We start from the raw sequence: 16,859 nt of genomic DNA, 5'->3' as shown, positions 1-16,859 counted from the left end.
GCAGTGCGAGGGCTAACTTCAGAGTCCTTCAGCGCTGAACATAAAAATGTAAGTGCACTTTCAATCTGGGCCCAGCTGCAGGGCCAGCATCGAGGAACCCTTCTTTCAAAAAGGCTTTTAAGGATTAAGGCCTTCAGTCTTTCAAAAAAAAAAAAAAAAACAAAAAAAAAAAAAAAAAAAAAACAAAAAAAAAAAAACAAACCCCAAACCAAAAAAAAAAACCACCACGGACTTTTAAGAATAAACTTAGAATAATTTGAGTTTCTTGTTCCATGGTCTGGTTTAGTAGAAAGTAGACAATAATGCATTTTTAAATCAAAGTAAATAGAGGAGTACTTAGTTTCAGCAGTGGGAAAGTAGAAAGCAATCAATAAATACCTTGGCTCTTTAGTGGGGTCTTTAATAGGTTGGGCAAAGGAACTCCTTTTTCATGTAATGATTTACTTCCCTGCATTCTCTTAGACAGTTAACTGTAAATGCCTTTGTCATTTACAATTTCTTCTACTGCTCATTGAATTAGTGTGAACACTTAGTCTATTAAACGCGTTATAAATTCATATCTTCTACTACCCTGTTGTTGCCAACCCTCATATTATTTTAGATGCTGAAAGCCACCAACAAGGGACCTGTTCCTAAAAACTAAAGCAGGGGAAAAGAAACCAAGTTGAGGAGCATTTTGTGTTTGACATCTGCCACATCAATTTGACGGCCCCAACTCCTTTGAGGAAGGGAATTTTGAGGAATGAAAATTTTAAATTTTTAAATTCATCTCAGGGCACTTGCAGGACAGTAAAAGTTGGTAATGAGGGCAGAAATGCTCCCAGGGTGTACTTGAGAGGTGAATTGAGCTGGTGGAAGGATGTGTAGTAGCTCACAGGGGCACTGGGACAGATTCGCTGTTGGGGGAGGTTCTTAATGAATTTCACTGTCTTTGGTGTAGTAAATGCAATGACTGCATCTGTGCACTTGTTCCTAACATCCACATGAAATAATGTGAGATACTGGAATAGGCAGAGAGCACCAGTGTCTGTCCAGTGCTGTCATTCCTTGTCATGTCAGATGGAAGCTACAATGCAAAGTAGATCCTTTTGTTTCATTGTTCCAATAATAAATGTAGCTATTTATCATGTAGTTTATTATTTTTTTTTCTTCCTAGCTTCATATGCTGTTGCCTAGAAAGTTTAGACAAGTTGATCCTTAGGTCCCATTCCAACCTGGTGTTCTGTGATTCTGTGATATGCAGAGACTGATCCTATACCCATCAAGGCAATAAGAAAAATGAAACAGTGTTGAATTTGGCCTTACAGTAACATCTTTTAATACTATTTAACATGTTTCAACTATGGTACCTATTTTAACTATGATAACTATTTCTACATGGGTGTTAAAATTTTAAGACAGTCACCAAATCACATCTCATTTCAGTGACAGCCACCTTAGGACAAGCATTAGTTTTGAGTTAGAAGCTGAGAAGTGATTTAGTTCAACCCATGTGCATTTTCATTATTTAAATAAATACAAAAAATGATAATGGGTTGTTTTTGTAGATAACAATGCTTGCTGGATTTTTCATAGGGACTGTTTCCCTGAGGCCAATTTCTGCTGAGAATTTCAATGTTCCTGATGTATTTACAAGTTTTATCCTTTGTTACTAGGGAAGATAAGATGATTTAGATTTAGTCTACTTGATATTTCTTCCTCACCCCAAACTCACAGTAATGCTGAGCTGATCAGATTTTTTTTCTTTTTGTGTGATCTAGAGAAAAGTTGAGAATTTTCTCATTTCATGTCTTTCCCGCAGGCTGATTGTAGTGACTAAAAGTGTGATATATTGCAAGACATTTTTATTGAGTGTTTCTGGCACAAAAAAAAAAAAAAAAAAAAAAAAGAGTCTTCCCACTTTCATTTTTCTGAACTGTGAGGGTTGGATAGTGTAGATAATAGTTTGATTTTTAGATATTCATCCAGCCAGCAGCTGCTTAGGGTTTGCTGACCATCCATTTTCTTGTGTTTGAACTAGCTGAAACAAGATGAGTGAAAGGGAAGGCGAATATGAATTTTAAAATCCTTTTAAAGTATTGATTTCCAAATTCTAAAACCCAGCAAAAAAGATTCGATTTAGCAAAGCCGAACCAACGGTTTATTCTCTTGCGTTCAAAAGCTTGGATTATAATTGATGAGCACACACACTCTGGCCAGGGCTGGCTGTGGAGGTTATCTCCCCAAGTCCTTTCCTTGCCCCTGCTACCCTATTGTTTGAGGGTCTTGTGAGTCAGCTCCTGAGCAGATGCAGTTTATACCGTGACATTTTAAGGCAAAACAAAAGATTCCTTAATTCGCCTTCTGACTCATCGTGATCAAATGATTTGGGCTAATCTGAACCCTTGCTGAGGTTTTGCTTATCTGCTGTTTGGATTTAACAATCATAATGAAGTTGTGAGGTTAGCTCCTCTCTGAAAGGATTTTATGAAAGGAAATGCTTGCCCATACTCGTGTTAAAATGGATTCAATCTGCTTATTTTTGAGTCCTTATGCAAAGTCTGAGAAAATTCTATTGTTCTGTTGTTCTGATACAAATCTATAGCTGACTGTTTCTGACATGCTTTTGGTGAATGAGGGAATATTTCCTCAGCCCAGGATCAAGCTTCTCCCATGAAAATGAAATTTAACATACTGCTTTCCTTCAGAGGTTGAGACAATATATACTGTAAATAGGAGATTTCTTTTTCCTTTTTTTTTTTTAAGGTAATAATAGAGGGTCAAAAAGTGGGATTAGAAATAGGTGGTATTCTGGAAAAAAAATTACAGCAGAAAAATTCAGGACTTAAAAATAGAATTGTTTTCAGGGTCTAAATTTGAATTAATTACATTGCTGGCCTTTGATATTTGGGTGAGACAGATTATTATCTCTAGGAACACAGAAGAAAAAATAGAGAGCCAAAAAATTGGGGTTTGTTTTGTTTACTGTTGTGCCATCCACAAGACTGCCTCAGTTCTCAGCAGCAGTAATGCCAACCATGTAAATCTGAAATGCTGCTGCTTCACTTTCCAAAGGAAGTTGCTCGTGTCCATGTAAACATATCGTATGTTATAAGGCTGGTTTTTCCAATGAGCTGCATTTATGTATTGTAACTTTTATGTAATGAGTTACCCTGGAAACACAATTAGGCAAATAGTGCTCGTTCTTGCAGCCTTTCCCAGCAGATAATTAATCACTATGAGAGCTGGGCCCCCAGCTACATGCACAAGTGTATAGGGAATGTATAGGATAGTTTTTCATGGTCCAGCCTGAGGTGCTCAGCAAACTCTTACTATTTAGAAAAAGCTGTTTAAAGTAGTGTTCATTTCCTTTGAAAAACACATTTGGGCATCTGATGCTTTAAAGCTTTTTTGCATGTTATTGCCTGTATGGAGTCATTGATTAATAGCTCATGAAAGGAAGATAAAATGTAGCATGTTCTACAAGCTTCTGTTCTGAAATGAATTAGTGACCATGGGGAAGGTATTCTTGGTTGATGTTTCCCACTGTATGTTCTATGGTCTGCATTTTTAGGTGGTTTCCTTTACAGGATATAAAGATTTCAAGCAAAAAGCAAACATGTTATTGATACAATTTCTTTATCATATATATATATATATATCTGTTTGATTTAGTGGTCAGGGATTAACCTAAAAGAGCCATATTTCTTCAGTTATTTGCTATTCTTAGGATTTGATTGGAAACAACTTGGGAATAGGAAAGTATGGTAGAAAGAAATCCTAATTATCCAGGGTTAGGGGCAAATAAATTGTGAAGAAAGACTGATCAGGCATGGGCTATTCCTTGGGAGAGGGAGCACAAAGGGGGTCCCCATAGAGTGCTGGAAGACCCTGAAAGAAATGTATTGATGTCAGTAAGCAGCTTGAGATAGTGACTAATTTGAAAACAAGAGGTCATTGACTGAAACTAAGGAGGAGACAAGCAGATAAGGAATTTGTGCAGCATTTTTCCCACCATGGGTAGGTTAGGATATGGAAAAGTGAAAAAGCTGGGTCACAGAAGTACTGTGCTGCAGCTTTGAAAGCAGCTGGACACATGTTTGGAAAAGGAAGTTTATATACAGAGAGTAAAACCATTTCTTTTTTGGTAGCTAATCTCATGCAGCAGAGGAGTGTTCATTTGACCAGTGGTGGTCTTCTGGCTGTAAAGGGAGCAATTTGGTAGCTAAAGTGTACTAGCTAAAGTAAAGTTTAGCTAAAGTTTAGCTAAAGTGTAGCTAAAACTATTTCCCAATTTCTATAGCTGGACCAGTTTCGTCACTTTTAAGGATAAACTCTGTTTAAATATTTTAAAGATTGAATCCATAACAGTTGCATCTTTTATTCAGGTCACTCCATGTACTGTCTTGTGAGAGCTTTACCACCTACGTGCAATGTAAAATGAAAGTAATGTAAAATGTAGTTCTTACAATTTAATAGACTTATGTAGGCGAGCTACTTCTGTGTCTCTTGGAAAGAAAATGTATATTTTCCAAAGGGGACTTCAAGATTTTTGTAAGGCCAAGTGAGACATGTTTTCATAAATGTCATTTTTGCCATAAGCATCTTAACTTTGTTCATATTTGATTCATCAAACGGAGATCAACTGCCAGGTAATGTACCAAGAGTTTCTGGAAGAGATACTAAAAGCAGTAAATTGTGTAAAAATCCATGGGAGCTGATCCTGGGGAACATCTATTAGCAGGGAGTAACAGCACCTTCACAATACTTGCTCTAGATGTGCTTTGTGTGTGTGTGTGTGTCTGCACATGCACATGTAAGTTGAATTTAGATGCCTGCACCGGTATTTTCTACAGTGACAATAGGTGATTATAGGATATTTTACCTCGTATGGAATAAAACTCATTAGCATCCATTTCTATAGCAGTTCTTATGTAGTGATTTAGGCATATTCATTTTACTTTTAACTTCTGGGGAGGGTGGAGGAAATCTAATTGTAAAAGAGAAACAATTCCTATCATGTATAGAATGTGATGTGACAATTCTCACACACACTGGAAGTGAGGAAGGATTGGTCCTCAAATTAGCATCCATTTGCATTCAGTTACAATGAGTGGTTTCTGCATGTTTTTTTCGGCATTGACAAAGGATATTAACTTAAAAACTGACATGTCAGCAATGAATATCTATCCCTGCAAGGCTGTTAAAATCAGTGTAAAGTTTAGAAGCATTCTTTTCCTGTATAATTTTTTTATAATATTAGATTGTGCCTATGTCTTCCATCTTCAGTGCCACCTTCCTTTGGATTGTGTACTGACAAAGCCATTACACATTTGTACATTTATTACATGCAGTCTTCAAGTATTAATACAAAATGTGTAAACAGTAACACATTATGCAATGCATATATGTAATGTATACTCTGTGTGTGCATGACTGTCACAATAATTTTAATTACTTCGCTTTTATCACTTTAAGCACTCCCTTCTTCACTTACATGCTTGCTTTGCCCATTGGGTACTTTTGTTGAAGTTGTTTTTGTTTGGTTTTCTTTTTAATAAAGGTAATGAAATTTTAATTTGGGTTGTTAGGTGCATAGAAGCACTTATGTATTTTGTCTGAAATTACAGACAGTTCACTGACTCAGGCATAGGCTGGGTCCATCCCTAACTACACACACATGCACACAGATTTTGTTAATCTCAAAGAGTGAATAAGCTTGTAATGAAAATGCCAACCTGAATACATTAATCTTCTTTGTTATCTTTAAAAGTGTACCCCTCACTAGGATTTTGCTGATGCTTTTCTCTTTCCATGAAAAGCATCAAATGATCCTCCTGGCCAAGAGCAGAGCTACAGCAGTAGGCATCTAGATAACTACAAATGAAAATTGCTTTTATTTTTGTAGTTTCTAGCTGATGGTCAGACCCCTTTTTTATCTCTAATACTTAAAAGTGTTTTTTATTTAGTGGGCACTTAGTGCAAGTTGAAGGAAGAAAATACTCTTGTTTCTTTGCAGCAGAGCACCATACAAACAGCAGTGACTCATAGGACACATTTTTCACTTCCGTGGCCTTCACTACACTGTACTGCTGGTTTATCTTTTCATTATGGTTCCATGTTGCCTTTCTTCTGTAATTTCCCTCAAAATCACCAAATGTGGAGGTAAGGGAAATAGGGAAGGCTACAGACACAAAGCACATATCTCAAACACCATAAGCTTTAGCAGATCAGATTCTAGCATTTATGAGGCCAGAAGTGAAGAGCAGAAACTCAGCTCTTTTCAGCCCAGGTTCATTCCAGCTAACTTTAGGCACATAAAACATCTAGTGTTAAGCATCTCACCTAACCTAGTTGTCTGGGTCTCCTCAGTCATCAAGGAGAACGATACACATCTCTGGAGGATAATTCTCAGGCAAATGAATTGCCCATCAGAGCTTACCCTCTCTTTCTTAGCTGTTGAGAGAGGAGATGACTAACTCCAATTCCAACTTCAAGGATGGCTGGAGTAGATGAGATGAGGTTGGGCCTTTGAGACTAAGCTAGTTAGTAAATATTACGGGTTTGCTATTAAAACTAATGGTCAGTGAAGAAGTGGTGTTACACTCCCCCTAGTTATGACCCTTTTCTCTTTAATCAGATTGAGTTTGCCCCTCATATGGTGTGATTAAATGTTTTGCTGCAACATTAAGTACTCAATGGGGCAAACACTTGCTGGGGCAGCTACATGAGCCTTCCTTTAGAAGCTCTCAGTGGGAAGCTGGAGGCATGTAGGGCTTTAGGAGATTTGCAAATCTACAGCATATCTGTGCTATGTCCAGCTACATTAGACATTGGAAACAGCATGGCTGTGACAGTGTAACAGTCCATGAGTGCTGATTTACCCTCCTAACTCCCCAGAGAGCCCACTTGTGTCTCTAGACACTATGGCAGACAGAAGTGTAGATGGGTATGTTTGTGTATTAGGCTCCTGACAGACCTGGATCTATTTACTGTCTGTCCTTTGGTCTCCATAGTTCACTATCCCCTTGCTGTGGCAAAGCTGAATGCAGAAGAGGGACAGAAAATGCAGTACCAAGGAAAGCCTCTTTGTCAGTCTTCAGATGGGGAGGGAAGAAAGGCAGCGTAAAGCCGCTGCGCGCGCGTTTGCTCTGACCGTGACGCGCCACTTTTAGACATGAGTCATGCAGCCATCACCCAAACATGACAAACACTTGTGTTCTTCCTAAACACAGGCACACTGTGATGAGACAGCTTAGTGTCCTCACTGGCACTGCATTGTTTCCCCTCATTTTCTTTCTCAAGTGCATTTTTGCTGTTTCACATTATTACAAGTGTACCTTCCGCAGCGCTCCTGGCTGCCTGGGAAGACTGAGCCGTGCAGGGTCCGAGGCTAAAGGCTGCTGATCAGCAGCATCATGCAAACACTAATTGGTTCTTTTTCAGCTTCTAGCAAAAACAGTGTAAAGAAGTGTGGTAGGGACTGTTCCTTCAAGATTTTAACAAGCTAGCTTTTAATCTTAGCTAACAAGTCCCTTTGCCCTTCAAGGCCTAATTCAAAATCTATACAATATAATAAATACAAAAAGATGCATTAGGCAGGTAATATCTGACTAGAATGAAGCTGAATACTTTCTGCTACAAAAAGAAAGGCACTTGACAGGTCATTTCTGTATTGCCCTTAGTACTCCATTTTTTTCTGTTGGGATAAATGCTTATTCCCACACTGATCATCATCATTTCCTTAAGGAGAAATGGTAAAGGTGCTAAGAACCCCCCCTTTACAACTGCTCAGCATGACTCCTACCTCATATATTCAGTATTGTGATCACTTTATGGTCAAGGAGAACAGAAAGAGAGCTGAGAAAGGTGCAAAGAGTATTGAAAAAAAGGAAAAGATGATCTATCTAGGTCTTCACCTCTCTAGTGTCCAAGTACCTTATAATCATTAATGGATTTGCTTTCATAACAACTCATTGGGTAGGGAAAAAAATGGTTCATTTTAGAAATGATGGTGTGAAACATAGGGTGAATTTAATGATTTAGCCCAAGTGGCTAAATCATTTAGCAGGAAGTCAAAATCTCAGTCTGGAAGAGAACTGAAATCTATCTAAACATAGGCCCCTAATGACCAAGCCATCCTTTAGGACTCATAGTAACAAATTTATAGGCATTCTGCAGATTTAGAATCACATCTTTTTGAGGTATAGCTGGAAGTTTTTCCCAACTAAAAAATCCTTTTTAATTTAATATTTATGAGCAAAATGTATTTGTGAAATATTCACAAAGAAAATTCTTCAGTTTGGGCTATTTAAAAGGAAACCCCCCACAAATAACTGCTTTGATGAAGTATTTAAGCATCATTTCATTTTTATAAATACACAGGAAATTCAGAGCATCTAGAATCTAAAATATTCCTTTTAAGACAGAGCTTTAATATAAAATTCTATCAGTCTCACAGAATCCACACTGCACTTTTCATGAGTACTGAATAAAATAGAAGATTTGACTTTGCTTTCAGTGTATGTTGAAGCCTATTACATAAAAATCTCAAAGATTACCTTAATTAAGCTAAAACTTCTCATGCATTTATGTAACAATGATGATTGTTCTTATAACTGGGAAAAAACCAACCCAGCACATATTCAGATGCACAAACTCCGTAGCTTGCTGAACCTGAAAAAAACTTTTTAATGATATGCCTTCATTTTTCCTTCCCAGCTGATACATTTAAAGATGTTACTCCTCTTGACAAACATTGTCATATTCCTGTGCCATCATAGTGACAGCAATACTGCTACAATGTGGAAGGGACCATCCTCCACAGAGTGTTTCTCATGTATCTTGTGCTTAGCAAAATAGGACCCCTGCCATGTCTAGGGGAATGAGAAGAGAGGGAAGCTTTCATTATTATAGTCATAAAACTAACATTAGGTAATTGACTGTGATTTTAAATATTGTGAGCTGCTGGTCACCTCATGGAGCCCACTGCAGCAGAATTTGGCTGGGTCGTTATTTATTGCAGGAGAAAAGGGGAATTTACCCATGTTTTTATGACATGCTGGATACTCCACTTACACAACTGTCTAAGGGCAAACACTTTAACCCCTTGAGATCTGCTAATCAGGAGCACCAGCTGTTAAGTGCCAGCATGCATCCAGCATTTATGCCTGCGGGGAGAGAAAGGGTTGCAAAGGATATGACCCTAAACTTCAGAAACCTCTTCTCTCCTTGGGGGCAAATATCATTCAGCTTGCATCTTCTCCTGTTTTCTTTTAGTTTATCCAGTTAATGTTCCTGATGTGGGTTGCTGTGCACTCACTGTGAATGCTTCAAGCCTTTAGGAAGATGATAGTTAATTACTGAAGTTAAAATCTGGCTTGCACTGGTGTGGAAGTGCTTTCAGAGATATTTACTCAGCCGGCTCACTGAGCTGCTAGGGGCAGGGGAAGGCTGGCAGTATCTGGCTCACAGTGAATTTCTGCAAATGTATGTTCTGTTTAAAAAAAAGCAGCACATCGCACAGTCATTTTTCACAATATTGCTGGTACAATATTAGCTCAGTCTCACACTAAGTTACATTGGTATGTTCATTTAAAACAAGCAATGAAATCCATTGTGAAAAAGCCTGTCTCAAACACAACCCAAATTTATTCCCTGTAAAGTAAAATACAATCAAAAGGTAAAAAGGCAGGTCTTTATTGTAGAAATTCTTCTTCTTTTATCCTTCTCTTTAGCTTCTGAAACCAGTAGCAGACACATATGGGAAGAAAAGACAGAAAATACTGTATTTTTGACATGTTTTGTTTTCCTTTCCAAATGTCACTTGCTCTCCAGCCTAGTATTTTTAACCCTTCCTTTAGATTATTTGTGGTATGATAATCAATTGACATCTGCATCTATTTCTGGACTTAATAGTTTAGAAGCCTAAGCAAAACACTTCCAATAATTGGATATCCTTGGAATCAGTGGATCAAACTCTTCTAGCTTTTACTCTAAACCACTGCATCAAATTTAGTTTGTGTGGGTTTTCCAGATGAGCAATGTTTCAAATGCCTTAGCAGTGTGTGGATATTTTGCAGCCATCTCAGTAAGAGCATGACTTGACCCTAATGTCCTTAGATGCAATATCCCTCTCTCCCAATGTCATGTGTAGCATATGCTGTATTTTTGTCACCTGAATTGGCTCAAAAGCATAAATAAATTGTTATTGGGTACTGTAGAATGTAATGCCATATTGTCATACTCCCATATTAAAGAGAAAGCCTCAGCATGGCAAAGAAAGTGTTGAATTTGTGTCAGATTTCAGCAAAATAATTCCAAAGAATTATTGCAATTCATGCTGCACTTAAACACTGAGCTCTTCTCACCTGTGAAGGCAGGTTGGGTTCAGACCTCCCTTTGTGCCTTGAAAATCTCTTTCTTTGTCTGTGTCTGTCACCAGAAAACTTTTACAGACTATTGCACATGCCAGTGGCAGTGAGCTGAATTTACATAATCCAGCAGCAGAGTATCCTAAGCTTGAACAGAAAAAAGCCCTCATAACAAAATGAGATTTAGTAGAGGACTAGCAATATATATTTAAACACATTTGTTTTAGTCACAATAAGGGAATAAATGCAGCACATGTAGATGCAGAGGAGGAAGAGAGGCTTACTCATGTAGAGAGAGAACGAGTCATGCTGGCTTTTTCCTATGCCATTGATTTCATCTCCTGTCCTGTGAATTTTCTTGTTTCAAGATGTTTTTCTTCTGAAACAGTGTCCTGTCTTTGCAGCACTAAGTTTCATTGATCAATCTCTCCAGGCATTACGTATTTCCCATCACCATAGTATCCAAGGCATTCAGAGGTGGAAAAAATGATGTAGCAAACGAATCCCTGTCTCTGCTTTGGATTGTCTCTAATCCAATGGCATCTCAACAAGACACTTGATTTGCTCTGCTTTTCCCTAAAATTACCTATGGCTGAGAACATCTGAAATGCTTTTGGGTGACCTGCTGATCACAACACATGGGCTGGGGACACTAGTGAGTAAAAACTGATGTTTTAGGGACTTTACTGACAAAACACTTCAGGACAAGCTTCCCATTAAGCACACCAGTCCACTAGGACTGTTCTTATGTTCCAGTGCATGCATATTCTTTGGTGTTTTGCTAAATCAGGGTTTTTTGATCAAGTGTTGTTCATACTATTAGTCATGTCATTCCCTTAATGATGATAAAAAAGCAAATATTAGCTCACTAGTAAATGATGCAGTCTGCATCACAGAAATGGAGGAATTAACTCTTTCAAAGGTAAAATCAGAAGCCTGTCTGGCCATTAAAGAGGGTAACTGTCTTGTCATAAACCTTTTCTCTTTTTGTCCTGAGGGTAGAGTATTTTCAAATAAAGATCATCCCTCAGTGGTGGGGGGACATACATGTTACAGTCATGGGTACTTGAGTCTGCCAGCTGCAGTGGGAGGATCTCTGGGTTCATCCTTGCAGCATACACCTGGAAAGCTCAGAACTGTGGTTAGCCTTGTCCATGGATAGCAGTGTCTTAAATATTTCTCGTATCTTAATTTCTGAAAGGAGAATTCCTCTTACTTTGAACCAAGATGCTACTGGAACATTTTGTTTCCTGGTAATCAAATGAGGCTACAAGTGAGGCTGTAAAGTATGTGCAGTACTCACATAGCTGTGCTTCCATCCACAGCTGTGGTGGAACAGGAAAATCCCACATTATTGCACGTGTATGTGTGAGAGTAAACACTGAAGAGAGCTACTGTGTTACACCAGTGTTAGGGTTTGTGAAGAGGGTACCTTTAGTGATGCTTTCCAGATGAATTGCCACTGCAAAACCTGCAACAGATTTAAGGTATAATAACTGTCACTGTTATCAGACTTTACAGTGTATGTAAGTATTGCTTTGCTCTGTTGTAAGGAGATTTGGGGGTTTTTAATTTTAAAATAAAACCTTCTATTTTTTTTCAAAGCTCATTCCTGTAAATCCTGGGGAGGGGTGGGGAACAAAAAAGGCATGCAATGCTCCACCCATGGTAATTAGCAAAACTGTCTGTAAGATCCTAAGTTGTCACTATTATATTTATTGAAAGAATTAATTCAATTTCTGATACAGCTGAAGAACATATCTTCGTTTATTTGAAGAACATATTGCAAATCAATTATTCTTGTAGAGTTGATGCTATTTTAAAATATAATTTCATATATTTTATCAAGGAAACCAAATGAAATCATTCATTATTCACTGCTTTTCTGAATTTTTTAAAAGATGGTGCTGAGCTATAAAGCTGAGTTGGTTAAATGAGGAGGTGCATGATGTTTGCATTGATATAGGTAGACAAGCCCTTAAATTACAAGAGTTGTAGGAAGAGTGATAAGTGTTGGGTCCAGTTCTCCAAATCCAGTTCTGGGAATTCAACAAGTATGTGTTCTACATGTGTATAAGTTACACTGCAGCAGCAATGCTCTAGGTGCATGGCCCACAAGTTGGCCACTGAGACCCTTGTGAATATTTGGGGATATTTAAATGCCTCCAGAAGGAACTCCCAAATTGGCAGAGGGTGGCTCAGGAAATTTGTAGGAGCAGGCAGCAGGAAACAGTTGACAAGTTTTCTTCAGAGCACACCACCGAGTATCCCTTAAAATAGAGCAGATTCCAGAATTGTGGCCAATTCCTGCCCTTGATAAACCATCTGATGACAAAAGTGAACTTACAAAAAAGGAGAGACCCAAGGTCAACACGTTTCCAAGCTCCTGTAGCTATGGGCCCACTTCAGCCCTAGGAGAAGGAACAGCTAACCAGGGCAGTAGGGCATAGTGGAGCAGGGATGGGGTGGTTACAGTACCATGAGATGTTCTTGCAAGATGCAGAAGGGATCAGATACAAGAAAACCAACTTCTGCATGTGAACTTTTCACCTCAAAGGCTTTCCAGACAGGCTTTTATTCTTGAAGCTCATACAGGAAGGACCAAAATCCTGATTCCTCCTCAGTCCCTTCATAAAACATCAGATTAGGCACTTAAGGAAAATGAGGAGGGTGGTCTTGAAATATCAGTCACTGGAGGAAATTGAGGAGGAAATCAGCATCTCCCTGTCCCCTTCAGTTCTCTAATCTTTGTGGATTATAAGAAAGGGAAGAGGCTCAAGGACTTGCTTTGATCTCCATAGTTCATGTATTGAAAGAAAGCTCCTCTGTGTGCATGGGGCAAGGAGCCAGTCCCAGCCAGGCTGTCTGTGCCTGTTTCATGTGCCCTGGTGCTACCAATGGCTACAGGGCAGCTGTGTCCAGACACCTGGAGTGGAACCTAAAGGAAATGTCATAGACTGGCCAGGTGAAACAGTGAAACAGACCACACAGCAAGGTCCTGAACTAGGAAGCCACAGACAGGTTTTCTGGATGCCAGCTGCAGGTGACAAAAGGTCACCTAAATCTTGTTTTCACAGCATTAATCACTGTGTGGTTCAGGCCCTTAATTCAGTGCATACTCTTAGAAGTGACAAAGGGGACACTCAGTGGCATTGCCATGCCAGACCCTCAGGTTCCACAAAATATACTCTTCTCTGGTGCAGACATTTTTAAGAATTTGTTTTTCTCTGGCTTCTCTTGAATTAATGTTAGTAAAAGGTGCCCCAACCTCTTATTTTTCTATATGAAGACAAAAATTGCAGCTGCCTGCCAAGTCTGCTGAGAGATGGATGTAATAATTTTCAATTGGACTGTTAGCCCAAAGGGAACCCGATAGCAAGAGATTGACAGATGCAGCATGGATTATCTTGTGCTCTGAACTCAGCCCAATTTGTGGTTTGTTGCAGGTGCTAAAGAGATTGATATTGCTGCTACCCTGGAGCACTTGAGGGACCAGAGACCAGGCATGGTCCAGACAAAGGTACTGTCAATAAATCCACTGGGATTTTAAATACATTAAAGGTCTTTCACAGTAGTTGTTTTCATGACAGAAGAAAAAGGGTATGACCTAATTTAACGCAGGTCGCTTGCTGATTACTCTGTTTGGCTCCCTACCAACTGAGGTTTATTTATGCTGAAGATTTATCTAGGTTACTTTCTTTGGTGTTTACTGTTCTTTCTTGTAACATCTCCAGCATCTATCTTGATTACCATATATGAAGGGCAGTCAAGACAACAATCTATAGCCTGCTAAAGAAAATGTGCATTTGAAAGAATTTTCTTGCTTTCATCCTGAACTATAGATTATTTTCTTAGAGATCTGTGCTTAACTGTGCATGTAATTTTTTTTTAAAGCTTCTACTCATTAAAGAGAATGTAACTGCTGCATTTGATATTCTTTTCTGAAAAAAAAAAAGAACTCAGAAGTTTTGAATTAAAGGAAATAAAACTTTTCAGGGAATCAAGTAATTTTTGGTATCTTTGAATGAAGGAGCTTGCATCAGTCTTTATGGATGTAACATGGCAACTATATTTTTACACTTTGGTGAAATGAATGCCTTACTCTCAAATTCCTGTCAGTTGTAATAGTTTTGACATTTTTCTACAATGTAAAACTTTTAAACATAGTAGCTGATGGTGCAATTCTAGTCCCTTAAATTAGAAATGAAACTTTCTGTTATTAACAATTCCAGTGATGTATGGAATGATATTGTGGGATATGTGTCACAAGTTAAAAGCTGCAAATATGACCATAAAAAAACTCTTTCATGGTATGAAGGTGAAATAAATCTGTTTATGGCCTTATAAAATATCAAATGATAGTTACAGTCCCAAACTGAGTAACAAGAGCAATTTGACAGCGCTGTGTCTTGGCCAGGCTGGAATTGATAGGAAATTCTGCAGTGTTTAGGGAGTTGAAATTGCTGAGAGGAAAGGTGAAATAAATGTGTGTTGCAAGAATCATTGATTCATAATTTTTCCTGAATCTCTTCCCAATCATGTTATTTCCCACTAATACTAGGGGAAAGTACTGCTGAAGAACAGCTTGGGGAATGTTAATTATTATTTACCAATTAAGTAAGTGCATGAAAAATAAAGATGAGCCAGTCAAAACTAACTAATCTTTATCTGCAAGGAAGACATAAAATTGCACAAGTCTTTCTTCTGCTTTGATTATTCCAACTGGAACAAAAGGCACATAGCACACAGTATCCAATGTCATATATATTTACTCTGAGGTAAGATGCAAATCCTGGACTACTCTGCAAATGCATTCAATATATGTAGCAGCTCTGTGGCAACATACAGCTCAGATTATAGTTTCCTTTTCAGGGCAGAGAAATTATGGCTTGTTGCCTTCAACAGAAGAAAAAACATCGCTCCAGAACCAAAGAATGAGGTTATGTGAACAACTTCTCCTACTTAGCTCCACAACAGTTACCTGAGTTCCATTAAAGTCTCCCTCAAGACATGGTTTTTCCCTCCAACCATTTGTCTGGAAGAGCTCCAGAAAACAAATGTATCCTGTGTTTTCATCCAGAATGAAAAATTTTCTCAGGATATTGCTTATCTCTGCTCTTGCTCCTTCTTCCATCATTGTCATTTTCTCAAAACCACCCAAATCACTTATTCAAGCTAATGTCTTGCAAATTATAAATATCTGGTTACATGCTAGCAATGCATGATCCCCAGAGAATTTTTCTGATGGATTTAAACAAACCCCTGTGCTTTCCCAACTGAATACAAATGAGGAATATTAGACTCTAGGAGTAATTTAAAACGATGGATTAAAAGTCAGGTTAGAAATGCCAATTACAGAATATCCCTAGGCAAAATAAACACCAACTTCCTTCAGCAATGTTACTTTGTTTCCAGCAGGCAGCGCTCCACCTTTCCAATAGGCATGGGAAAGATGTGTTTGCAGAATTTTGTCTTCTGGAAGGGATCTTTAATTCAGAAGCACTGTATATAATAAATTGTAATGAAATTATCATAACAGCATTCTGCATTTCTGAGAAGCATAATAGAGGGTTTGTGGGTTTGTTGGATTTTTTTTTTCCAGGGGAATTGCAAAATAGAATTGATATGTCACATATGAGAGGAAAAAGTAATGAAGGAGGAAGTGTATTCTCTGTGATAGGAAAAATATATATTTCTTTTTTTTCCTGTCTCCTCTATCCTCTCATAATCTATAATAGTAGATAGATTCCTTACTCTGTTATATATGCTACATGAACTCACTTTGTTTTCCTGGGAATTTTTATCTGTAGACTTAATGAAACATAGCCATAGATACTTTTTATTAAGTATATTCTTGTCACCTCTGCATTATAGGTGAACTGAGACCACAGAATGTCTGTCCAGCTCTGTTTTCTAGGAAAAGTTGATGTTAAAATTCATCTCCAGGCGGTCTTGTACATGCAAAGAGAATATGTGAATGGCAGTGTAGCTGTACAAAACAACAAACCGAGCTCCTTTAAAAATTACTGACATTAACTTGCTCTAACTGCAGTTGGCATCATGGAAAAGTGTGGAAGGTGTGGGAAGGCTTTTCCTGGGAGGGTGGTGATGCACTTCGATGGAAGCTGCACTCCCTGCCTTTCACCTGGGTGTGTTATGCAGAAGGATGGAGGGGGAAGAGCTCAGCTGGCCATCCCTGACAGGCCATGTCCCCACACATCTCATGTCTTCTCTCCTGTCCCTTTACAATCAGTTCTGAGCTCTGGCTGTGCAGATTATACTCTGTAAATTGTTTTGTCTCAGTCATTAAGGTCACACTGCTGTTGCTCAGTCCCTGGGCGAGGCAGACACTCTTCCTCAGGCTTTTTGAGCTGGTACAAGCACCCAGTTTGGTTCTGCCCCAAAATGGCCCATATATGCCCTCTCTGATCCTGCTGCTCTCCAGCTTCTCTCACACACTCATTGTGCTCCAGTTAAAATACAACTGATGCTCCTGGATGGCCCCAG

The 16,859-nt window shown here is 38.5% G+C and overlaps 1 protein-coding gene across 1 annotated transcript in view; it reads left to right on the top strand.

The window, feature by feature from the left end:
- Positions 1 to 16,859, top strand: part of PTPRN2 (protein tyrosine phosphatase receptor type N2) — a 636,316-nt gene that overhangs the window by 613,074 nt on the left and 6,383 nt on the right. The window contains exon 22 of the mRNA XM_053934893.1: positions 13,799 to 13,872. Coding sequence (XP_053790868.1) covers positions 13,799 to 13,872 — 74 coding nt within the window. The remainder of the gene's footprint in view (positions 1 to 13,798; positions 13,873 to 16,859) is intronic.

The sequence above is a fragment of the Vidua chalybeata genome, chromosome 1 (genome assembly GCF_026979565.1).
Source record: "Vidua chalybeata isolate OUT-0048 chromosome 1, bVidCha1 merged haplotype, whole genome shotgun sequence".
NCBI lineage: Eukaryota > Metazoa > Chordata > Aves > Passeriformes > Viduidae > Vidua > Vidua chalybeata.
The sequence above is the reverse complement of the archived record's forward strand: the minus strand, read 5'-3'. Positions and strand labels throughout refer to the sequence as shown.